We start from the raw sequence: 27,379 nt of genomic DNA, 5'->3' as shown, positions 1-27,379 counted from the left end.
GAAGCCACTTCATTTTTAGTTGCACTTTATTGCATTTTGTGAAGAACTGTGTGCTATAGTAGCATTACTCTATCAAGAGTGTTCTATAAACGTATCTCAGTAGAATGGAGATTTGAATTTGGTTCTTCTGAGGGATTGTGCTAATAATTTCCCTTAGTGTGCTGTGGACTCAGAAAGAAGTGCTTCTTCAATTGAGTTCAGCATAACTTGTTCAGATGGAAAAATAAGAGTACAAATTGGGCAGTCATTTGGGAGAGCATATTGTCAGTCTTAATCAAAACTTTTTTTTTATTATGCATTATATCAAATTTACCACTGTATGAGTGGAAATTAAGACTTTATGTAGTTTTTATATGTTGTAATATTTCTTCAAATAAATCACTCCTATAAATCTAAATTAAAAAAAAAAAACTTTTGAAAGTCCTTTGACCCAGCAATGTGACTGCTGTAAATTTATCTCAGATAACTGAAAGGAAAATAGAAAAAAACGTGCATTCAAGGGTGCTTGTTGCAGCAATGTATATAGGAACACAAAATTGAATACACCTAAATACTTAAAAAGTGATGGTGTATCCAAACACTATAATAGTGGGCAACCTTGAAAAATGAGATCCTTAAAGTATATTTGACATGGGAAGACAACTGATGATATATGATCTGGTTTTCATTTTTTAAAAAGTATGTGTATGCCTATCTATATAATTTAGTAGAATATATATCAAAATATTGTCTGAGGGTTGAAGGATTTTTACTTTCCACCTTATATACCCACATTAATCATGACCACTTTGATTGGGGGTTACAGGAATATAGGTCAAACTCGTTTGAGCACAAAGGATCACTTTGGCCCTTGTCACCAATCTGAGGGAAAGGCAGGGAGGAAGCTAGGCCTCGCTGGTCCTTGTTGAGGATCCCCCTCCACCTCCTGTTTCTCTTGCCTCCACTTCACACAATAGTGGTGGAGCATCTGCTTCATTCTCCAGCTCTTTCTCAGTGCGTCTGGAACCACGGCGGATTGAAGCTGCCAGGATCACATCACCACAGCCTCACCCAGAGAAAGAGACTCTCTCCCTACTGCTAGAGTTTTACAAAATCAGAGGGAAGAATTCTGATTTGCTTTGCTCCATTTGGTTTGCCCATGTGAGTATGTGGCATCCTATATAATAAAAGGCTAATATGCAAATTGTCCCCTCAACCGGGAGTTCCACCGAGAGTTCAACAGGGAGTTTGACCAGGGGATGGGGACGGCTGGTCAAAGGCCCGTGACCCCTTCCCCCGGCCAGACCCCACCCATGCACGAATTCGTGCACCGGGCCTCTAGTGATACTATAATTGTTACTCTCAACCAGAACTCCTTAATTTGAAATTCCAAGAGATAGTGGCCTGATACAATTTTATGTTTTGCTCACATCACAGACTTCTGTGGGCAGTATGTTCCATCTAAGGATTCCATCCCCTAAGGTTTCAGAGGCCTCCACTGGATTCTGTGCATCTATCTAACTGAGGAAGGCAGACAGAAAGGGGAGTGAGGTCCAGGCCTGCACAACATTTCACCTATATTCCATTAGCAAGAGCTCAGTGGCCTCACCAAAATGTAGGGGAAGGTCTAGCTGCGAGTCCAGAAGGGGAAGGAAATGGGATGTGAACAAACAGCATTGACCTCACCCTGTCCAAGGAAAAAGAAATTGGATTACAGCTTGTCCCTTCTACCTTAAAAACACTTACTTTATGCCACTGGGGTTGCCAGAGATTTCACTCCTGTAAGAATGTGGTCGTTATTATCTAGCAATAAGTGAGCTGCTGTTAAGTTTTCTTTCAGTGATGCTGGGGGATTCTGGAAATGGATGACTAGCTGGCCAGTAGACTCACTGTATATTCCTCCATCCTTGGCAGACATTGCAGATTGATCCTCGCACTCTTTTCTTCAGAGCTTTGATTTGGTCTCCAAGTGCATCCATATACACTGTTTTGGATTTCTATTGTCAATCATAGGTGATGCTTAAGATGAAACAGATTTACTATCACTTGTCTAGGCCCGTGGTCGGCAAACTGCATCTCGCGAGCCACATGCGGCTCTTTGGCCCCTTGAGTATGGCTCTTCCACAAAATACCACGAAATACCACAAAATACCACATGCGGGCGCGCACGTACAGTGCAATTGAAACTTCGTGGCCCATGCGCAGAAGTCAGTATTTTGTGGAAGAGCCACATTCAAGGGGCCGAAGAGCTGCATGTGGCTTGCGAGCCGCAGTTTGCCGAGCCACAGTTTGCCGACCACTGGTTTAGGCAATTTATTCATACTGGATACTAAGGCAAACTGCTCTCTGATTTTACCTAGACTTCCAGAATTGGCATTCATCTTGGATGGTTCTAAGCCCAGGTTTCATTTGCCAGTGACCTCGACCTTGTCTTTAAAAGCTAGTAATTCGCAGATGTGTTTGGTTAGGCCATGGGAAGCTGTTCTTCCTTGCTCTGTTTAATAGCAAAAGGCTGACTCTCTATTTTGCCTTTAACAGAGACAGTTATAGCTATTGTGAAGCAGAAAAAGGATGTTTTGACTTTTTGCATTTAAAACCTAAACTTTCTCCAGGCATCAAGTTTTGTATTAATCGATTGCCTTAAAATATAAGTTATGCAAAGCACATTTGAATTTTAGTACCAAGAGATTCTCTTTGAATTGCTACTCAGGTACAAGTACATGGATATGGTATGTGTGTTTTTTTAATGTAAGATAATTCTTGATTCACTTGTTTGATGTATAATGCATTAGTAGCCTGTCTTTCCCTGTAAGATTTAAGGGAATTAAAATCAAGAATCAATTGGTATTATCCTCACAAACCCCATGTGAGGCAAATACTCTTATTTCTACTGTACAGAGGGGGAAAATGAGGCCCAAAGAGGTTAGAGACCATCCAAGGTCCCACAGCCAATGAGGGGAGGAGTCAGGATTTCATCAAGGGTTCTAACTGCAAGAATTCTTTTTTCCTTTGCATCATGTTGTCTGTGTCTCTGGTGTCATTCACAAGTAGCAATAACCCCAAACAAAACCCATTACAACACCACTTAATTGTTACATCCTTGGTTAAATTTATTCTTAGGTATTTTATTCCTTTTGAAGCATTTGTGAATGGGATGGTTTTGTTTTGTTTTGTTTGTTTTGTTTCCCTTCCCTTTCTGATAGTGCATTATTGGTGTATAAAAATGGAACTGATTTCTGGATATTTATTTTGTATCCTGATATTTTACTGAACTTATTTATTTATTTTTTTGGTGGAATCTTTAGGGTTCTCTATATGTACAGTATCATGTCATCTGCAAATAATGACAATTTTAGTCACCATATGATTGTTTCAGGGAATTAAAGACAGGGTGAGATCTAAAGACAGGTTAGCTAATTAACTAGATGGACAAAACCCCTGCAAAGGCCCTCCTCTGTTTAAGGCGAGGTGGGGGAGGGGCAGTTGGAGAGGGTGGATACAAATGACTATTCTTGAGCCAATCTCACCCCTCAACAGTTATGTCTCTTAATGATTTGCTCCAGAGGCCTTTATTTTACCAATAGTGGCCCAGTGCACAAATTTGTGCACATTGAAAGGAAATTAATTAGAAGAAATTTTTTAATATCACTATTCACCCTTTCTCTATAATAGAAGTGTCAACCAAATTCACGATTGGCAATGACAGATCAAAACACATTGCAATTGGCGGCGCCAGCGAGAGCTTTATATGTATCACACATGCATGAGTCAACTTAGCCTTTTATATATATAGACTAAACATGCTTAATTAGACCTGCTTTCTGATGTAGCTAAACTTTTTCCAGCCCAATGAAGCACCCCAACTTTTCTTTCAGGTAACTGTCAGCAACACAGCAGTAAATATCAACACGAAGCAGATTATTATTGTAGATCATGCAGGGAGAACAAAGGGTAAAATATTTAACTGCAGCAGTGTTTGACTATATTCTGCTCAATGAGAAAACCTGAAGTCACTTTCAAAGTCCACCATTTCTTCTTTTCAGTCAGGTCAAGTTTCTAAGCTTTCTAAATCTCCATTTTCCAGCTAATGAAAAGAAAATAGGATGCCACCGAGTCTCCTATCTACCTACTCTTGGACTTCTGTGAAGATCAAATGAGATGAGGCACTGGAAAACTCTTCATAGACATTTGGTCTAAAATGTCTCCACCTGGCTATAAAGCAAGTCATGTTCCTGGGCTGAAGAAACTGCAAGGAGGCTAGTCACTAGGGAGAGGAAGCTGGGTGTTGCTATGTGACATCATTACCCCTGGACAGACACATAGCATATTAGCCTTTTATATATATATATAGATACCTTTTATATATATAGATACATTTTAATATAAGACTTTGGGGAGTGGTAGAAGGTACAGCAGAAGGAGTGCTGATTTATGATCAGATGGCCCAAATGTAATTCCAGGCTCAATTGCTTTCTGGCTGTGATCTTGGACCAATTAACTTAATTAGGGGGTGGAGGTGGGGGGGGGGGTCAGTCTCTTCTTTTCTAAGGCATCATGGTAACATTTAAATGAATAGATTTATTAAAAACAGCAATAACAGCAACAAACTTCAACCCTGAATTACTTTCTGAGTTATTGAAGGAAAAAGCCTTTTGGGCCCCAACAATTATCTTCCTAGGTATCTTTCAGGTACTTTATTTGACAGCTTCTCTGTGCTTATCTGTGGCATCAGCTTGAGAGACAGTAGTATATTCCTACAAGATATGAAAATATCTGGGGCAATTAAACCCTCACTATGGAGTTCATTATCTTGTTTTGTTCTGTTAACAAATGTTAGTACTAATTATCAAAATATGAGTGTAACTTGTGTTTGATTAACATCACCTCCTAAAATACATTATTGAGACTTGGTAAAAAAAAAAGTTTAGACTTAGCAATTTTTAAATATTAAACTTTTCAAATATAGAGTCTTTGAGTAAAAAAGAGTTATTGCTGCCCTGGTCAGTGTTTCTCAGTGGTTAGAGCATTGGACCTTGCACCTGAATGGTCCTGGGTTTGATTCCTGGTCACGGGTATGTACTTGGGTTGTAGGTTCAGTTCCAACCTCCGGTCAGGTTGCGTGCAGGAGACAATCAATGGATGTACCTCTCATATCGCTGTTTCTCTCTCTCTCTCTCTCTCTCTCTCTCTCTCTCTCTCTCTCTTTCTCTCTCTCCTCCCATTCCTTCCTCCCACTCTCTTTAAAAAATCAATGGAAAAAACATCCTCAGGTGAAGATTAATAAAAAAGAAATCACAACATTTAATAGACTAACTGACTGTCAAATAGAACTTTAGGGAGATTGTAATTCATAAAGTTTGTCAAAATCTTAAGTAGATCATAATTATGAGCTATTTTATTTTTAAACAATTTGTTATGTATTTATTATAATTGCTAAAGTTGACTATTAAAAGTGTGAAAAGGATAAACATTTGCCTTGTCTTGAGAGTACCATTTTTGAGTTAAATTTTTAATCTTAAAATCTCAAGAATTAATTATCAGTGGTAAGATCATTAGAGTTGATCCTTGGCCAGATAGTTCAGTTGGTTAGAGTATTGTCCCATTGCCCCAAGGTTGCAGGTTCCATCCTGGTCAGGGCACATAAAAGAAGCAACCAATGATTCAAAAATAAGTGGAACAACAAATCAATGTTTCTTTCTATCTCTCTCTCTTTCTCTCTCTTTCTTTCTTTCTCTCTCTCTCTCTCTCTCTCCCTCCCTCCCTCCCTCCCTCCCTCTCTACCCCCTTCCTCCATCACTTTCTTCCTCCCTTCCTCTTCCTCTCTTTAAAATCAATTTTTAAAAAGATGGTTAGAGTTGAAATGCATAAGAAATGGAATATTAGCAATTTCTGCTAATCATGACTCATTAAATGTATTGTTGGCTATCTTATATAAAACTGTTATATTGTAGTTTACTTTTTCTACAATATAATGGTTTTTAGAAATATTAATGCATTTCCCCTGCTAATTTAATAATTATTTTTGGACTGTAGTTAATAGGGGAACCAAACTAATACTATGTATTTCATTTTTTCTTATGGTGTATAGCAGAAGAGATAAAATTGAAGAGTGTTAGGATTTGAGATAGAAAAGCAAAAGTTGTCAAAATTACAAAATTTAGTTTGCCCTGGCTGGTGTGGCTCAGTTGGTTGGGCTTTGTCCCAGGCCCTGGGAGGTTGCTGGTTGGGTTCTTGTCCAGGGTGCCTCCTGGGTTTTGGCTCAGTCCCCAGTGGGGGTCATGCAGGAGGCCCCTGGTGGGTGTTTTTCTCTCTCTATTCCCCTCTCCCTTTCTAAAATCAATAAAAACATATCTTTTAAAAAACTGTTTCTCTTGAGCTAAAGATTCACTATTCTTGTTTCCAAACTTACTCCTATGAAAAGTACAATGAGTTTTGTACTGTCAGCCTTCTTTCCTTGGAGGGATGTCAGTCAGTATAGATATAACCAACTAAACAAACCATGTTCAGTGTATCTGTAGCTTTAGCAGGGAGTTATTTTATTATTAATGTGTAACCGAGGTGAACTGTGTTTTCTTGGACCTACAAATCTTCTTTGAACAAGTGCTCCCTAACTAAGTTTGACATCTCAAAATATGTTCTGCTCTCTTTTGAGTGACGCAGGCAAAGGAAGATAATGAGACCACAGGTCCCTTAAAAAGCTGTGCAAAGCAGAAGTACATTTGTCTTAAGTCACAATATTATTCATTTCTCAAGAAGAGATCTGTTCATCATAGATGTATTAGGAAGTGCTCCCTGAAAAAAATTTAAAATACTTAAATTAAGTTCATGCTCTGTGTCCATAATCATTTGGAAAACACTTAGTATATGATGCTCCCTTTTATCCTCAGGTTCAAGAAAACTTACCTGAGAGTATTTTTTATACTAATCATAAATACAAAGAAAATTTTAATTTTGTAGCAATAAGGTAGAGTAGAGGGAAATTGTTAAGATTAATAAAAACTTTTAAAATATAAAATGAAAATAAGGTAAATGAGAAATGGAAAGGAAGTAAAAGGGGGAAAAATGAAGACTATTATAGCAAACCACCTAAGACAACATTTATAACCTGAAGAAAATGTGGAGAATTAAGTGTCAAAATAGAATGTATAAAATAGAAAATACTGAAAGATGAGTTAACTCACCTGAAGAAATGGGAGATTTGGAAACCAGTATTTGACATGGATTAATAGAAAATTAAAAATGTGCTTTTTTTCCTCCATGTTTTTTGAGAAATTATGTCAAAGATGATTTATTTGATTGTTTTCTAAATTTCAGACCTCATTCTTTTCTTTTTTTTAAAGTTATCTTTATTGTTGAAAGTATTACAGATGCCCCCCTTTTTCCCCATTGACCCCTTCTAGCCCACACCCACCCCATCCAGGCCTTCACCACACTATAGTCTGTGTCTATGGGTTATGCATATATGCATATAAATTATTTTCTTTACTATCTTCTCTCTTGGCCTTTGTACTTAGATTACAGAGTGAAGGGAACACCATCACACTGAAATAAGTTAATTTTTTACCAGATTTGAAAAAGATTTATCCCAAAACTAGTGACCCAGTGTACAAAATTCGTGCACATTAAAAGGGAATTGATTAGAGGAAATATTTTAATATTGCCATTTGCCCTTTCTCTGTAATAGAAGTGTCAGAGATGGAAGAAAATTAGTAATATATATATGAAAATCTTCCTTCTGTCAGAGTCTGGGGCGCGCCACGGAAACCAGAGGCAAGTCCCCGCCCACCCACATTTACCTCAAAATCGTGCGATACCCAGACCCGGCCGGCCCCACCCCCGTCAAGCCCTGCCGGGTGGGGGGCACGGCCTCAGGTCCCCTGCCCCAGCCCAGCGCCACACAGCCTCAGGTTCCTGCTGATTGCTCATTAAGGCTCTTTAGGTAACCCAGCCTCTGCTCTGGGCGCAGCCATCTTGTGTTACGGAATCCCTGCCTCTGCTGTGGGCAGAGCCATCTTGACCATTATGGTATGATGGTCAATTTGTATATTCCCTCTTTATTAGATAAGATTATTTGGAAGTTTCCATTGTTAGCACTTGTTTTGTGTTTATATTTTCTAGTAATTATAATTTTTTACCATTCTCTGGATGAGAAAAATGTATTGAGATTCTTTATTATTGCTCTATTCAACAAATGTTTATTGAGGACCAGAGACTATTCTGCTAGGTGTTGGCTTTCTAGCTCTTATGGTTTGATAATTTGGTATGAGTGCCAAAATAGAAATTTTAATTTCAAGGTTTTTATTGGATGACTAGAGGCCCGATGCATGAAATTCATGCAAGAGTAGGCCTTCCTTCCCCCAGCTTCCGGCACAGGCTTCCCTCTGGCACCTGGAACCCAGGCTTCCCTCGCAGCCTCGGCTTCATCTGGAAAGATGCCCAGAAGGATGTCCAGTCTAATTAGCATATTACACTTTTATTATTATATATTATTTGAAAGCCGTGTCATGTAGTTTCATAGGCTTGTTGTAAAGACCTCAATATAAATAAAAGTAAAGGGATGGCAGACAGTGTAGTGACCGTGATAGCTCCTCTGCCATCAAGCTGTTTTGGCCTACCCCCAGCTGCCCTTTCTCTGGGTGGTCCTAGATGGTTTAGTCCCTAATGTTGTAGATGGGATGGAAGAGGGTGTTCTAAGCTCCGCCCTGAGCCATGATGAGTGGCAACATCTGGTGCTGAAAGGTCTTGAAGAACAGGTACCTTTGCTAATTCAGAGAAACACTTGATTTCATCAGGGGCTAAGTTAAGCAGAGGGTCTTCCATGAACCTACAGCCTCAGGAGATTCTATGAGAAAATAGAGATAAGACACAGCAGCCTAGATGGAGAGCCAATAGGATAGACATGTAAACAAGCCAATAATAATGCACCATTATAAGTGATACAGTGATGGTGTGCCTGGTGTATTGTGGAAATGGCCAGTTTTGCCTGGGAGGAGTCAGAAAAGGCTTTTCTGAAGTGGAGATGTTTGGCTAGATATTGGGAGACATAGATATTTTCCAGACAAAGAAGCATGGTGTGCATGACATAATGTGTAGGGAAAAGAAAAGAGAGGTAGGATGGGCTGTGTTGTTAAGAATCATACAGGTGGGCCCTAGTTTTATTTTATAAAGCAGCATTGAGCCAATGCAGAGTTGTTGTTTAATATATTTTTTACTGATTTCAGAGAGGAAAGGAGAGGGAGAGAGAGAGAGAGAAACATCAATGATGAGAGGGAATCATTGATTGGCTGCCTCTTACACGCCCCCTACTGGGGATTGAGCCCACAACCGGGCATGTGTCCTTGACCAGAATGGAACCTGGGACCCTTCCGTCTGCAGGCCGACACTCTATCCACTGAGGCAAATCGGCTAGGGCGCCAATGCAGAGTTTTTAACAAGAAAGTTCCATTATCACATTTATTTTTCAAGAATATACATCTGGCTATGTGGGAAATGGCTACCCTAGGGAGAATGTAGACTAGATAGAGATATTGGAGAGTCAAGTGATAATGAGGGCCTGCAGAAGGAAATTACAAGGGGATAAAAACGCCGAGGCTGAATTTGAAAGGGCTGTATATGAAAGGTAAAAGGGGCGATTGCAGATCACCGTAGCCTGAGATGTTAAGCTGGACAAACCATGGAGGCAAATTCCATGAGTTTGAAAACATTTTTAGACTCTTACACTCAATGTATCCAAGGCTGAACTCTTTATCTTCCCCTCAAAGCTGTGTTTTTATATCATGTCAGTCATCTGAATCTCAGTTGATAGCAATTTCATCCATCCAGTGGCTTAAATCATTAATGTCATTCTTGACTCCTTTTCTTTCTCTCCTACCCCAAATGCAGTCAGCCAGAAAAATCTGTTGGTCCTACCTATCTGTAAAACACAGATAGATCCAACCACCTGTCACCATGTCCCACCTCCCCTGACACCATTCATTCCCAGCTAACATCATCCCTTACCAGGATGACTGCAATTGCTGCCTAATTTTGCTCTGGTCCTTCCCCCACCCCCAACAATGTGTTCTCAACATGCAGCTAGAGTGATCCTTGTAAATATAATGCCAATCACGGCACTATTATGTTTAAAAACTCCATATCACTCACTCAATAAGCTAACGGCCTAATAATGGTCTTCAAGGTCTCAAAGGGTCTGGTCTCTGCCTGCTCCACCTCACTGGGCTTCAGATACACTAACTTCTTACTGTTTGTGAGCAAGTCAGGCAAGCAACCACCTGGGCACCAATGGTTCCCTCTGCCTCGAATGCCCTTTCCCCCAGTATCTGTATGGATAAGTGAAATGGTCTCAGCCTAAGATGGGCTTATATAACATAGAAGGAGAAAAAGAAATACGTATAGAAAGAAAATGTTATCAATCATATTATTAATTGTATTTAGGTTCTTTGGTTCATTATGATCTAGGTGTGGTTTAGATGTTCTAACCACAGTTACAGTTTAGCTGAATGTCAGGTGAACATCACAAACATATGACTCATTTAGGATATTATTTCCTGAAGGGCATGGAATAATTTTCTGTTATTTTTTTTTAAACAATGTTTTTCAATATCATGGTATTAGGTAAGAACAACTAAATCCATATGATAAACATGGTCATTTAAAGTACATGTTCATTTTACCTCAAATCCCCCTCACTCTGCCTACATTACTAGAGCTAGCTCATCAAACCCAGCATGAGCTCAGCAAGCTGTGGACTTAACAGCTAGCTTCAGTGAGGCGTGAGAATACCAGGCTAACTGCAGTCAAACCAGTCATATTAAATCATGTATCATGTCCATTCTTCAGTACCAACATTTGATACACTTGACCTTTATAAAAAACTTAAGAGTTCATATAAAAACTGTTATCCAAGAAATGCAAAACCTAGTGAACATAACATACTCTTAAAGCAAGGCACTAAAAACGCTCAAATGGACTTTTGTGCCCATCAACAAAAAAGGATGTTATTGTTAATTAGCAAAACTTTGTAGTTATCAACACACTGGTAAGAATGGCTCTAGTTATTTCTAATAAGCTCTATAGAAATTGGCTTTCATCTCATCCTTTCTTAGTCTTACCCTCATGTAAAACAGCACTAAAGAAAAGTGTGATGAAGCTCTACTAATTGAAATCAGAATTGGTAAATGTAGTGTCAGCCATTGAATCATTCTATTAATCGTAATGGATGTGGCCATTGTCCTAAAGGATGTTTAGGCTCTAATATATTACACTCAAAATTCAACTAGACTATTAAAGCACTGGATAATATAAAAGTAAAATATGTCAGTGGTTTTATCTCTATATAATGGTCTGGGTCCTAAATTTAAGTAATTTATTTGCCGAATGAGTCACCAAAGACCTACTAGCCACAGTTTAAAGCACAAAGCTTTGTTAGTGCTTTGAACAAAAGAAACTCTTCAATATTTAAATTCTGATGAACTCACTACACGCTACCACTTATTGTCAAATACCTCTGTGAGAGTAACTCTTAACTCAATGGTAACTTTTATTATGGGTCATATAAATATGACCAACTTATTCCAAGGAATACTTGATATAGTAAAAATAGTGCTTAATTAAGTAGCCAACTCACACCTGAGAGACTTCATCTAGTTTTGTCTGTTTTGCAGGCTTGGTATAGCAAAGAACCCAAGTGAAAGGTGTAAGAAAAAAATCAGTGTGGACTCTAGGATATGGCTGGAATCAGGCAGCTGAGATAAAGGCACAGTGCATTCCAGGACTGTCCAACTGCACAGAAAATGGGAACTAGAGAGTGTCCATTGTTCTTGGGCAGGTTAGCAGTCACTACTGACTCCAGAGCAGATTCAGTAGTGTGGTGGGGGTTATTGTCATTTTGTAGAGATTCCTAGAGGTTCTTTTTCTTTCTGAGATGGCTAGTAATCTTTGTGGACTTTTGTATATACCAAGATCCATTGTTTTTCTTTATCTTGGAAATCTAAATAAGTGGAAGAAAAGAGCTAAAGAGAAACATAGGAAATAGAGATCTCTTTCTTTACACTGCAGGGTCTTAGCAAAGCTATGAGGCTGTGGATTATCCTACAGCACCTGAAAAGGTGGAAGACCTCCTTGGAAACAGTGACTACTCTTGGTAAAAATGAAAATGCATCAATTGGTTGCCTCCCCAACTGGGGATCAAACCACAACCTGGGCATGTGCCCTGACCAGGAAACGAACCAGCGACCTTTTAAAAAAATATATATTTTATTGATTTTTTTAAAGAGAGGAAGGGAGAGGGATAGAGAGTTAGAAACATCGATCAGCTGCCTCCTGCACACTCCCTACTGGGTATGTGCCCACAACCAAGGTACATGGCCTTGGCCAGAATTGAACCTGGGACCCTTGAGTCCGCAGGCCGACGCTCTATCCACTGAGCCAAACCGGTTAGGGTGAACCAGCGACCTTTTGGTGCACACCAGACATCACTCAATCAACTTGAGCCACACCGGCCAGGGCTGAACACTGAAACTGTAAATCTTAAAAATCGTTTTCCTCTACAATAGTATAATAAGCATTTAAATTCTCTAGTTAACTCACCAGAGCCTGTATTAACCGTAATGTACCTGGAGCATATGTCTGAACTACTAATCATTGTTATAATGTTGTTAAGGTCTGGATGAGTTCCATTCCGAAACATCAGAAAGAGCTTTTCCTCCTGGCCCCTGCACTACGGTGGAACTAGGAACTTGATTATTTTTTCCACCTGCTGGATAGGAGAGTGTAGTGTGGGGTAGGCTGGTGGAGGTTCTCAGCGGTGCAGAGCTTGCGGAAAAAGAAGAGATAGGGAGGGGGCCTGGGGTCTCCGGGGTTGACTTCCTGATTTACCTCTCTGCTGCTGCCAACTGTAATATCTGAATTTCTGACCATTCTTCATTTTCCCCCTGCACTTATTCATCAGTAAATGGAGTCTCAGAAACTTCTCTTCAATGTCTCTAAAACATTTTCAGTTCTTTGTTTTATTTTTTTAAGAATTAAGGATATATATACATATACATATATATATAATATATATATGAAGGAGAGAGGTTTATATAATCTTTTCATTTCACTTAATTCTTTTTCTCTCTTTTACTAGGTAAGGTTCATATTTGTGTGTTTGTATATGTGTATATGGTGTGTGTATGTGTGTGTGTATGGTGTATATGGTGCATGTGTTTGGATAGATAGATAGATAGATAGATAGATAGATAGATAGATAGGCAGGCAGATAGGTAGATGAGTATTATGAACTAAAGGTGTGTTCCTGGGTATTCCAGAAAGAAAATGAACTTGGGTCTTTTGGATATTTCCTTTTAGGAAGTTCTGTAGAAAGTCCTGAAGTATAAAAACAAGAAGACTTTGGGTAAGGCCAAGGAGATGGAATAATGCTGGTGTTGCCAAGGATTCTTGCCTAGGGGAAGAGCAGGAGTAGAAGGAAGATAAGTTCCAGCCCTGGACTAGCTTTGGGAGACATCTTAGAGATGAGGCTGTAGAAACAGCAAAGGAGAAAAGTCCTGAATTCTGCTACAGGAGTTGCCACTTAGGGGTATGATTTATTTTTAGGAAACATAAGTTTCACGTATGTGGGTAGGGAGCTTGATTGGAACAGAACACTGCTGCCTTGCTCCTGCTGCTTGAGTCCTAACTGTGAAGTATTGCTTCTCTTCCTGGTTCTAGAGCACTCCAAAAGGAAGTGTTTGGTATAAAGAGCGAGCTGAAGATGAAATGGCTGCTCTTTTCTGAGGGCAGTAGGCAGTGATGGGCTCTGGTTAGAGCCTGAGGATCTTAGGTTAGATATTTCAAAAGACATGCACGGTTGATCAGTGTCGGGATATGGCACACTTCCTAACATGGCAAGTTCTTTTCCAGGGACTCCAAAAGTACTGTTTTGAGGTCATTTAAATTTAAATCCCTTAAACATATTTTCAGTCCAAGGCTCTGTCAATAAACACACACACACACACGACAAAAAACACCCACAAAACTTAAGGCCATTATGGAAACAGGACATGAGTGACTTTACCTGACACACTTGCAGACTAGGCAGTTGGTCATCATGTGGCAGTAGCAGGAAATCAGAAACCCAGGATGCAGTATCTTCTACAATCTCCTTCGCAACGAAGTCGGCAAAGGCCGCCTTCCTAGTGGTTCCTACCAGCTTGGAGGACTGGCTTGAGATTCTTTGTGGATTGCGCAGAACACTACAATCTTCTGTTTCAGTGGTCTCTTACAAATGTCGTCTACCTCTATAATACTCTACATTTTTTATATATTTTTTAGTTTATTGGGGTAACACTGGCTAACAAAATTATATAGGTTTGGTGCACAATTCTACAATACATTATCTGTACACTGTATTGGGTGTTCACCACCCCAAGTCAAGTCTCTTTTCATCACCACATATCCCTCCTATACCCTCCTCTATCTCCCCTCATGCCCCAGCAATGACCACACTGTTTACTGTGTCCTTAAGTTTTTCTTTTTTGCTCAGTCCCTCCACCACCCCCCACATACCCAGTTCTGCTCACATCTGTTCCTTACAGCACAGAGTTATTTTGAGAACCCCATTTTAATTGTTAAGAAAACCATCAGAAGAGGATGAACTATAAGAGCAATGTAGTATTATGGCCAGTGGACAGATGTGATTACCTCATGAATGACAACACTGTGCTGAAGAAATCCGGTGATTTGCCTAACAGTTACATTGTTAATGCCAAGAACCAGCTGTGTACAGATCCTAAAAGGCAAAAAGTAAACTTTAATTTTTTGTCCTAATAATTTTCTACCACCCTGGAATCAACTGAGGATGCAGTGTTTGGCACATGGACTGCGTCCTCCTCCCTCCCCCCAATCCCAAGCAATAGTGGGACACGCCCTGGGTCCAGTTGTGCAGGCAGGTGGCTGGGCACTTGTGCTGGCTCCGTGAAGCTCCGTGAGTCGTGATGCTGCATTCGGGGAGCATCATGGTCAGTCTCTCCTATACCCCAACTGATCAGAAGAATCGTGGCAGTTTATAATGTTCATTTTGAAAGTTGCTGTTGCCTGCATCTCAAACTGGCCCATGTTTAGAGCACTTTGAAAGTATAGTTTGCCATGATGCTTGAATGTTGACATAACTCTGAGGACATCTTTGTAGGTGTTTCAGACAATAGAGGTACCTTTATCCCCCTAACTTCACTCCCCCATTTAGTTCATGCTCCATATAGCCACGATAGTAATTCTTCATAATATAAGTTGGATTACATCCTTTCCCTGATCAAAACCCTCAAACAACTTCCCATTGCATTTCAGTGAAATACCAAGTCCTTCCTGAGCTGTAATGCATTGTTACCTGGTTTGGTCCATTCTCTTTCTGCCACTTTCTCCCTTGCTGTTCTCCAGAAACATTGGCTTTCTTGCTGTTTCTTTAACCTTTCAGGCACGTTCTCACCTCAGGACCTTTCCATTTGCTGTTTGCTCTCCATGAAACATTCCTTCCAAAGATGACTGAATGACTGGCTTCCTCAATGCCTTTAGGACTCGTAAATATCATTTCCTGGGGAGGCCTTTTCTGATCACTCTATCTGAAATAGTACCCACTATTACTCTGTACCCCCTTACTTTATTTCTTATCACAGTGCTTATCTCTGCCTGACGTTGTATCTCTAGTTGTTTGTGCCCTCCATTAGGAAGTATGATCTATGAAGGCAGGTGGCATCTGTTTTGTTCACTAAGGTATCTCCAGCTGATAGAACGGGGTCTGACACATGATAAGCATTCAGAAAATATTTGTTAATGAATGAATTAACTGAATTAATTAACATAGTATGCCAAGTCTTTTGATATAGGTAGTCAAAGGGTGGATCTAATTATAATTGTGTATCTACCCCTATTAGTGTATACTACTATATTATATATGTACTAGAGGCCTGGTGCATGGGATTCTTGCACTGGTTGGGGGCGTGGCCTGCAGGGATCACCTGCTGTGGGGGCGCCACTCATCACAGTCAGCCAAGCAGCACTCCCACTGTGGGAGCGCACTGACTACCAGGGGGCATCTGCTGCGTTAAGCGTCTGCCCCCTAGTGGTCAGTGCACATCATAGTGACTGGTCCACCGATCGTTCTGGTCATTCTGTCGTTCGGTCACTGGGCTTTTATTATATAGGATAGGATAGTATAATATATATCCTTATGTATTTTAGATAAATATATGATAGGTAGAAAGAAAGAAAAAAAGAAGATGTTTAATGCAACCAATCTAGCACAGAGCCTGATACACTATAAGGGGTGGATATAGTGTATCAGGCTCTGTGCTAGTACTTTGATATCCTTCCCTTATAATGTATCAGGCTCTAGATTCTTTGCTTCCCTTACCTACTTTAATAAAACAGCTGTCACAGAGGTGCTATTATTATCCTCATCATAGTAATACAGAAATGGAGGTTAAGAGAGACAACTTTGCTCAAGATCAGACAGTTATTAAGTAATAGATTGTAATTAAACTGGGTCTGGTCTGGCTTCAAAGCCTTAACTGAATGACTTGTCTATGCTATACATATACTGCATCTCCTAATTTTGAATCTGCCATAATTATATAGAGGAACAAATAAGGGGGTTTGGAGGGTATATATTTTTACAAAGGACTACGGAGTATTTACAAAATATACATATTTGTATTGAAGATGAAAGAAGTTACCTAAATAATTTAGAAACTAGATTATATTCCATTTTGCATGTAGTAATATAAAAATACAAATAAAGTTTTTATCCAGCTGTATTGACTAGGGCAGTGGTCGGCAAACTTCGGCTCGCGAGCCACATGAGGCTCTTTGGCCCCTTGAGTGTGGCTCTTCCACAAAATACCACGTGCGGGTGCGCATGTACAGTGCGATTGAAACTTCGTGGCCCATTCACAGAAGTCGATATTTTGTGGAAGAGCCACACTCAAGGGGCCAAAGAGCCCCATGTGGCTCATGAGCCACAGTTTGCCGACTACTGGACTAGGGTAAGTGAAAAATTTTAAAGCTCACAGTTTGTACTTTTAAATTTAAAGAATAATTTATTTTAAGAAAGATACTGTTGTTAAATTCTGCAAATGCTATTTATCATATTGGGCACTTTTACAAACTTCTCCCCTTTTTCTCTGTAAACTCTCAGGCAGGTGTTCATTCTTTTATTTCCGACTCCATTCATCTGTGTTATCTACACTTAACAGTTGAGGGTCATCACTTCTTGCTATTGCTGTTGCACCTTTGTCTCATTTATATATAGCTCTTAGCCCTTCCCCTTTAGGCATCTCTCCCACCTAAAACCTCACTAAGTCATTTCATTTTACATGTCCAGACCTGCCTAGACTGGCCACAGTTCTCCCAAGAGTCTCACATAGTAGTGGGGAAAAAGTAGGTGATCACAAATGTGAGAGCTATTTAGGTTTGTTGGTATTTTCTTGTTTTAGTGAACAATTATTTACAACTCCTAAAAGTTAAAGTTGTCTTCCCACTTATATCTATTTATTATAGTCTCTTATTTTGATGATGATATCTTGCCTCAGATAGATTTTGTAACATATTTTCAGTTGCTTAAAGCCACCAAAAAGGAGAGACTTATACTTTGTGGAAAGATGGAGTAGCAGGTTCTGTATTTATCTTCCTTCCTGAAACAACTGAGAAACTGCACAAAGTTTATCAAATAACTTTTAAATATATTGGACATCAGGCAGTAAAGGGCCATGATCCTTGAGAGATGGAAAACAAACTGGGTGAATTCTAGGATTGTCCCAACTTACTGCCATGAGAGAGTTTCCAGGCCATAGCAAAGGGTGGATGGACCCAGCTGGATCCTAATGGTCTCCTGAATTGTGGAGATGGAGAGGGTCCTTTGAAAAGACAGATAAAATTGAAAGGCCTTTTCCTAGACCAATCAGAAAAAAATGAAAGAAGAGATAAATGATCAATATCAGGTAATTATGAGAGAAGAGACATCACTACTGATTCTACAGAAGGACAATAAGGGAATACTGCTAACAACTTGATGCCAATAAATTCTCAACTTGTATGAAAAGGACAAACTTGTGGAAAGGCACAAACTACCAAGGCTCATTCAGAAATACATAAAATAATCTGAGTAACCCTATATCTATTAAATTGAATTTATTGTGATGTTTTTTAAAGGCAGTCTAACATAGAAAACTCTCCAGGTCCAGATGACTTCATTAGTAAGTTGTACCAAACATTTAAAAAAGAGGTAATAATGCTCTAGCTGGTTTGGCTCAGCGGATAGAGCATTGTCCTGTGGACTGAAAGGTCCCAGGTTCGATTCCAGTCAAGGCCACATGCCCTGGTGGGCTCAATTATTCCCAGTAGGGAGTGTGCAGGAGGCAGCCGATAAATGAGTCTCTCTCATCATTTATGTTTCTCTCTCTCCCTCTTCCTTCCTCTCTGAAATCAATAAAATATATATTATAAAAAAAGAGGTAATACTAAATCTTTACAAACTCTCCCAGAAAATTGAAGATGAGACAAAACTTCTCAACTTATTCTATGAGGCCAGTGTTACACTGATCCCCAAACCAGATGAAGACATTGTAAGAAAAGAAAAATAATAGACCAATATCCTTCACATAAAATTTTTACAAAATGTTATCAAATCAAATCTAATAACAGATAAAACATCATGACCAATGGGGTTTATCCCAAGAATGCAAGGTTAAAAATTAATTAATGTAATTCACCATAATAACAGACATTATAAAAGAAAACTATATGATCATCTCAATAAATGCAGAAAATACATTTGACAAAATACTATATTCATTCATGCTAAAAGCTCTCAGCAAACTAGGACTAGAAAGGCACTTTCCCAACCCAACATAAAACAATAGAACATCTATGAAAAACTTTTAGCTCACATCACACTTACTAGTGAAAGATGAATGCTTTCCTCTTAAGATCAGAAAAGACAGGGATGTCCTCTCTCACCATTTTTATCCAAATTACAGAAGATTCTAGCCAGTGCCATAAATAAAAAACACAAAACAAAACAAAAGTATCAAGATTGCAAGTAAAACTGACTTTTTCACAAATAACATGATCATCTATGAAGAAAATATGATGGAATCTACCAAAAAGAACTCACTTAGTTTAGCAAAGTTGCAGGCTACAAAGTCAAAATATAAAAATAAGTTTTATTTCTCAAAATTGGCAGTGAACATTTGGAAATTTAAATGAAAATAATACCATTCAGGAAATAATAAAAGAATATGAAATACTTTGAGAATGTATCTGGCAAAATATACCTAACACTGAAATACTAAAAATAGCCTTTTTGACCTATAATTGACAGAAAAAAACTGGGCATACATAAAGTATACTATTTGGTAAGTTTTGATAAATATATGCACTCATCAAACTATCAGCAAAATCTAAAAAACATTGCTAAGACAAGTTAAAGCAAATCTAAATGAGAGACAGACAGACCGTGAACATGGATGGAAAGACTCAATGTTGTTAAGATGCCAGTTCACCCCAAATTCATATAGAAATTCAACATAATCCCCATCAAAATCCCAGCAGACCTTTTTTTAAGTTGATAAATTCAGTTTAAAACTCATATGAAAATACAAAGGTTCTAAAAAAGCCAAACCAACTTTGAAAAGAAACAAAGTTGGAGGGCTAACACTACCCAATTTCAAGAATTATTATAAATTTACATTCATCCAGATAGCATGGTATCGGGGTAAAGATAGACAAATAGATCAATCAAAATAACAGAATCCTGAAATAGACCCAAAGTTATGTGGTCAATTAATTTTTGACAAAGGTTCAAAGGCAATTCAGTAGGAAAAGGATAGTTTTTTTTCAACAAATGATGTTGGAACAACTTGATATTACAATCCAAAAAGGACCATATATTCATACCTCAGACCATTTATAAAAACTAACAATATATTATAGATCTAACTTTACAACCATAACATTTTTAAACTTCTAGAAGCATAGGAGAAAATGTTTGTGACTTTGACTTAATTTCTTACGTGACAATCCATAAAAGAAAAACTTGATAAATAGGACTTTCTAATTAAAAACTTCTGTTCTCTGAAAGCCACTGTTGAGAGAATGAAAAGGGAAGTCACAGACTTGGAGAAAATATTTACAAATCATGTATCTCATAGAGGATTTGATTCAGAATCACTAAATAATAAGAAACGAACAATAAATATGGGCAAAGAATGTATGCCAATGACAAACTAATGAAAAGCATATGGAAATAATCTCTAACATTATTAGTCATCAGGGAAATGCAAAGAAAAACCACCAGGAGTACCCTGTCACACCTGTTAGAATGGGAACAACAAAACCACAGCAAAAAGTGGACTGCTCACACCCTGCTGGTGAGACTGTACTAGTAACATGATACAACGTTGGAAGTAGTTTGGCAGTTTCTTAAATATTTACTTTCAAATAACTTAAATATTCCACTCAGCTATTACTCAAAGGAACATGAAAGCATATGTTCATATGTTCATATGTTCATACAAATATTTGTACACAAATGTTCATAGCAGTTTTACATGTAAAAAACAAAAACTGCAGCCTCTCCAAATGTCCATTAGTAGGTGAGTGGACACAGAGTTTTGGTATGTCCATATAATGAGCACACTTCACCAATAAAAAGGAATAAACTATTGATACGTGGAACAACAAGTCTCAAAATAATTATGTTGAGTGAAAGAAGCTAGACTTGTCCCCTGTGCCCCAAAATATGATTCGCTTTATAGAAAATTTAGAAAACAAAAACTAATGTAAAGTGGCTGACAGCAAATTGGTGATTGTTAAGGGACACAGGGATGGAGATGGGGAGGGGTAGGAAGGAGGAATTATAAAAAAAGGAAGTATAAAGGAGGAAACCTTTAGGAGGTGATGGATATGTTCATTGTCTAGATTTTGCTGATAGTTTAATGGTGCATATGTTTGTAAAAACTTACCAAATAGAATATTTTAAATATGTGCTGGGTTTTTTTGTATGTCAATTATATTTCAAAAAAGCTATTTTTAAAACTACTCAAAAGATACTATATCTGTCTCCCAAAATTCAATTAAGACTTTCAATTCTAAGAATTTCAAATATGACAGATCTTTCACATTTAGATTCTCACAATTTTCAATAATATTTTTTGCATGTTTATGTTCATACTTTGTTTTGTGGAATTATTTGAAATTCTTTAAATGAAAACCCTTATTTGGTGGGGAAGTAAAGCAGTAGAAAATCATATAAACTACTGATAAGCATATATTTGGTGCAATTACTGTGTAAAAGCATTTTGTAAAGTTAAATATATGCATGCCCTACAACCTAGCAATTCCCCTTTTAGGCATATACCAAGAAAAGCAGCCCTCAAGCTGTTTGTTCTCAGGGCTTTTTTGTGCTCTTAAATTATTGAGGAATTCAAAGTTTTTGTTTATGTGATTTATGTCTTTAGATAATTACTGTATTCAACATCAAAACAAAGTCTTTAAATATTTTTCTTTTTAAAATAACAATAAGAAACCAATTGATAAGTTAGCACAAAAAATACTTTTAGAGAAAAATAATTATTTTCTATAACAAGGACTGTAGTGAGAAGAGTGGTATGTTTGGTTTTATATCTTTACACATCTCTTTAATATCCTGTTCCAAAGAAGATGGTTGCTCATATCTGTTTCTGTATACAGGTTGTTGGAATATATTGTTTTGGTTGAAATATATGAGGAAAATCTGGCCTCACACAGATACCCAATTAGAAAAGAGAGAACCATTTTAATAGCCTTTTCAGGACATTCTTGATACTACACCACAACTCTCTAAGTGGTAGTTTCTTAAGTTTAAATTGTAATGTTGAATCTGAAACCATGTCAGTGAACATTTATACTGTTACATTAAAATCCATTGGTCATATTAGATCTCCAACAGCTATTTCAAATTTATCATGTCCAAAATCTATACTAATAAAAGGGTAATATGCTAATTAGGCTGGGTTGACTGGATATCTTCCAGACGTCCGACTTCCTTCCAGACAAAGCCACGGTGGCGGGGGCCGAGGCAGAGGCGGTTAGGGGTGATCAGGCCAGCAGGGGAGCAAGCAGTTAGGGGCGATCAGGCTGGTGGGGGAGCAAGAAGTTAGGGGTGAGATAAGGCTGGTGCAGGGGAGCAAACGGGGCGAGATCAGGCCAGCTCGAGGTGCAAGCAGTTAGGGGTGAGATCAGGCCAGCGTGGGGGAGCATGCAGTTAAGGGCACAATCAGGCTGGCATGGGGGAGCAAGCAGTTAGGGGGCAATCAGGCCAGCAGGGGAGGGCAGTTGGGGATCAGACCAGTGGGGGAGTGGTTAGGGGGAGATCAGGCCAGCAGGCAGAGGCGGTTAGGGGGCAATCCGGCAGGCAGGTGAGTGGTTAGGAGCCAGCGGTCCCGGATTGTGAGAGGGATCCCAGATTGGAGAGGGTGCAGGCCGGGCTGAGGGACACTTATTCCCTCCGCCCCCCACACCACCTGTGCACAAATTTCGTGTACTGGGCCTCTAGTAATTCATATCTTCTTTGAAACAACTCTCTTTCAATTTCAGTGAAAAGCATTAACTGGACCTCAAAGCAGAAACCTGGACTTGTTCAGGTCTTCTTTTCCCTTCACCTCTTCATATCCATTTACGCACCTGCAAATCCTGTCAGTTGTACCTCATAAATATCTTTCTGTTCCCCGTTCATTATCTCCTCCTATCTCCACTACTAGTTTAGTTTAAGCTCACCTCATCTGACTTTCAACTGGGCTTTTTAACTTGCCACTTTCATGTCTTCTAGTATCTCCAGGCAAAGATGATGATTCCTCATCCTGTGCTTCTGCTTACCTTGCAGATAGCATTTAGTGGTTGCTGAATAACGTGGTTGACTCTAAAAGTGAAATCTTATTGGTACTTTTCCAAGAGTCCCCTTAGTCCATAGGGTGAAATCCAAACTCTTTAATGTCCTGTGTGAGATCCCTCACCGGCCATTCCCTTGCTCTTAGTTAACTTTCTCCCCACCACCTGCCCACACCGAGCCCCGAGAGCCCCACATTTATCCAAGGACACAGCACCTCTTATGGCTCCACACTTTGCAAATTTCCTAAATATGTACTTCTCATTCCTGTCGCAGGTCATGACTGAGTTTAGGGTCCTTTCTGTGGAATCTTTCCTAATATCTCACTGTATTTTCATAATGCAATATATGTGTAACAGTATTTACAAACATTTATTTGAGCACCTACTTTGTTCAGACCACTTGCAATTCTTAGAATAGCCCTGAAAAGTAGTAATTATTACCCTGATTTAAAAGATGAGGACCTGAGTCAAAGGGATAGTAATTTGCCAAGAGTCACACACCTAGGCAGGGGCTGAGCAGGGCTCTGGCCCGGGACTCTTTCTACTATTATGTTGCCTCTCTTTACTCATCTCTTAGAGGTGTTTCTCTATTATCTGACCATGCTTTTGTCTCCTCTGATCAGCAGTGCATTTCTATATTCCCTGAGCCCAGTTCAGTAAATAAAGGAATAGAAGAATTTATGACTGGAACAGAATTTCAATTAGTCCTATGATATTGTCTCAGAAAACAATGTGATAGCATAGTGATTTTTCTTTTTCAAAGAACTTATATTTGGGGCTAAGGTGTAGCTTTTATACATTTTGCTCAGCAGATGTTTACTGTGCATTGTGTCCTGTGAAGTGCTGCACAGGAAACAAGACATCGGTATGACTGTTTCCATCTTCCAGGAGCTTTGGTATGGCAGGAACTTAGGACGGTGACACATCTAATCTGAACACCCAGCAAGAACAAAGCGCCTCAAGTTTTAAAACAGAGAGAGATCACATGGGGCTACATTTAAAAGGGACCAGGAAAGATTTCTTGAAGGATGAATAGAATTCCAATAAAGGAAGGTTGAGGGAAGGGCGTTAAGAGGACATGGATGATGAATGGAATTTAAAATAAAGTCAGAAATAAGCCTGGTTTGGTCCACTTGTATGAACTTTATTTTTTTTAAATATATTTTATTGATTTTTTACAGAGGAAGGGAGAGGGATAGAGAGTTAGAAACATCGATGAGAGAGAAACATCGATCAGCTGCCTCCTGCACACCCCCTACTAGGGATGTGCCTGCAACCTAGGTACATGCCCTTGACCAGAATCGAACCCGGGACCCTTCAGTCCGCAGGCCCACGATCTATCCACTGAGCCAAACCGGTTAGGGCGGTTTGGTCCACTTGTAACTCAGAACAATTATCGATACCCTTTAAGAAATTAATAGTTATTTCAGTGATGGAGTATCAATTTTTTAAAACCTTATTTATTATAAAATAGAGAAGTGCATAAAACAAATACATAGCTTAATGATTACTGAGTGTGGATTTTGAGTAAAGAAAAGCATGGGTTTGCCTCTGTGTTGGTTGCATGGGATTACCTGGAAATGGGAATCACATGCAGTTCTCTGAATGGTGGGTGTGGCGTGCAAGAGAAGTCTAAGGTGTTGTTTCCTCTTAATTTCTCACTGCCCAGGTGTGGCTTAGATTCATTTTGTAAGCCTGTGATCTTGGGTTGCCTCTGCTAGCTTTTTGACAATACTCACCATGTTTTCTGAATGCTGGGCAGCCCCTCTTGGCCACTGTAAAAAAAATTTTTCCCCTAAGATAGACCTGGAATCATACTGATAATATGTAGGATAGTGAATGTATTATAAAGTTTTACTCCCTTAGAAACTAGAGTCAAATTATAGTAATTTAATGCATGCATGATGTTCTTTGAAAGCTTGGATGGGCGTAGTAAACTTCTTTCCTTTTACTATTGCTCTCATTCTGACACTTATGTGACAAATGTATTTATAACATCCATCAAAATTAAAATCCAAGTGAAATATGCTTTTAGCTATTGTGTTTTAAAAAATACATTGATGTTATTGACTTCAAATGATGCATAGAGTAAGTGTCCACATGTTTGAGACAATTATGCTTGGAGGGATAACAAAGATGACTAATATGAGGCTTAGCTTTCTTGCGGTTTGTACTTTTAAAAAATGGCATTGGTAATAGAAAACACATAAAATTTAGAAGAGGATTCAATAGAAAAAATAAGCTTAAGAAAAAACACATAAATATATGTGTAAAAATAATACAGTTTAACTTTTAAAAATTTTATTAACTATTTTCAAAGCAATTTTGAATTCATTTTAGTGAACAGGTTTAAACGTTTAACATTTGAAATGAATTTTTTATTTAATGACTAATATAATTGACTGATATCTTCTATATGTTCATAGATTTGATCCAGGCTACCAATGAGACCAATGTTAATATTCCTCAGATGGCCGACACGCTCTTTGAACGAGCAACAAACAGTAGCTGGGTGGTTGTATTTAAAGCTTTAGTCACAACACATCATCTCATGGTGCATGGAAATGAGGTAAACTAAGTAAACTTGCCTATTTTTGGTGGGGGAATGAGGCTTTTGAGGAAGAGTATGATGATGACTTAAGGCCCTTTGGGTTTTTACTAATTAGGAGAAAAAGAAGAGGAAATCTTGGTTCATATTCTTCTAGAGTACAATTTTAATCTATTTTGCTATTTTTCAAAAAGCAGATGTGGTTAGACATTTTATTAGAGCTATCTAAGTATTCAGTATTACTGGTATCTAAATGTATTTACCATGTCAATGTATTAGTGGGCAAAAATGTTAGGGAAAAGGAACAATAAAATTATTTTTCCCATAGGAAGTATTCCTTTGTGCCTTTAAGTGAAAATTGCTTTCATAAACATATTTAATTTTGAAAATATTAATAATATAAAAATTTCCCACTTTGTATAGGATGCATACAGAATCTTATTAAGTTATAGTGTTTCTAATATATATAGAAATGAAAGATCATACAATTTAGTTCTAACTCAATAAGTATTATTCAGGCTTTTTCCCCCTTCAGAGAAAGTCAGGAGACTAGGAAGATTTATAACGAAGTAAAGGAAAAGAGTGACAATTTGTAAAAATAAAAATTCCCTTTAGTATCAGAAATTATTTAAAAGTATGATTTGAGAACATTGGTGTTTGATTCTAATTTTTGTTTTTCAGAGATTTATTCAGTATTTGGCTTCTAGAAATACACTATTCAATCTCAGCAATTTTTTGGACAAAAGTGGATCCCATGGTGAGAATATTTATGGTTTTTTTGCTAATGTTTATTGCGTCTAATTATTTTTATTTTTGAAATGAAGTTATTAATACAAAATCATTATAACTGTGTTTAAGAAAAAATGAAAAGTATAGGGTGTACATACATTTTTTGATAGCTCAATTGATGTTTCTTTTCTTTTCACATTTAACCCAAAGTATATATACACTTTGAATGAATAATTATGGGACACCCTGAATATAGGTAGTTTATACTAGTTTTTAAATATCTCATTGTTAAAATAACTTAGTATGTAAATTATGTAAATTTTATTTTTGTCTTTCTAGTGTTTACCTTAAATAGTAACAGTGGTTTTGCTAGACCCACAGTTGTTTGTTTATAATGGTACAAGAAGCAGTGAAATGAAAGGTACTTTCCCAATTTAAAAAACAGGTAACAGTCCTGAAGGAGTGTTCTTTATAAAGGAATAGAATTCAAATGGCATCCATCTGTTCATTCATCATATTTGCTGGTTGCTATTACATATAAGGCAGGCACACCAAGCAAGTGGAGAGTTCTCAGAGAGTTGCACATATTAAGTCTAAAACAGGCTGTTATTTAAAACAGTGAACAAAACTGCAAGGAAAAATCAGAATAGACATTCTGTACAAGGATGATAGCATAGCTAAACCGAATAGTCTTGGAATGTCTCATGGCAAAGCAATTTTGCCTGCAGTAGTTTTTTAAATGAGGCTTGTCTGATACACTTATTGACCTCACCCTAGAATTATTTACATTGGGGAGTTAAAAGGAATTGGTACTAAGCAAAGCACAATTGAAGTTATTTTATTAATTAGTTTTATTTCCTCTGCTCCTTCCCCAGGTTATGATATGTCTACCTTCATAAGGCGCTATAGTAGATATTTAAATGAAAAGGCTTTCTCTTACAGACAGATGGCATTTGATTTTGCCAGGGTGAAGAAAGGGTATGTTGTTTCTTTCTCCTATTTATTTGAGCAGAAAAAGTTTTTGAAGCACACTTAATTTCTTTTCATTAAGCTTAAATGCCAATTAATTTTGATTATGAAGGCCCTGTTTACAAATGCTTGTAAAAGAAACTCAATAATATTATAGAAGTTAGCCTTGAGGTTGTAATATACTTTATATATCATGCATAAAATCTGACATGATGCTCAGGTATAACATTTTGTTTGTTAAAATCAATTTAAAATTCT

General features: G+C 38.1%; 1 protein-coding gene across 5 annotated transcripts in view; it reads left to right on the top strand.

Annotated features, from left to right (window-relative positions):
* SNAP91 (synaptosomal-associated protein, 91kDa) overlaps positions 1-27,379 on the top strand; it is a 121,274-nt gene that overhangs the window by 14,753 nt on the left and 79,142 nt on the right. For all 5 annotated transcript variants that reach the window (XM_014542658.1, XM_005869944.2, XM_014542661.1 and 2 more), the window contains 3 exons: positions 25,302-25,444; positions 26,105-26,180; positions 27,028-27,130. In XM_014542658.1, the coding sequence (XP_014398144.1) occupies positions 25,302-25,444; positions 26,105-26,180; positions 27,028-27,130 (322 nt within the window). The remainder of the gene's footprint in view (positions 1-25,301; positions 25,445-26,104; positions 26,181-27,027; positions 27,131-27,379) is intronic.

This window comes from Myotis brandtii, unplaced genomic scaffold (genome assembly GCF_000412655.1).
Source record: "Myotis brandtii unplaced genomic scaffold, ASM41265v1 scaffold31, whole genome shotgun sequence".
In the NCBI taxonomy this organism is placed as follows: Eukaryota; Metazoa; Chordata; class Mammalia; order Chiroptera; family Vespertilionidae; genus Myotis; species Myotis brandtii.
This window is presented reverse-complemented; position numbering and strand designations above follow the sequence as displayed.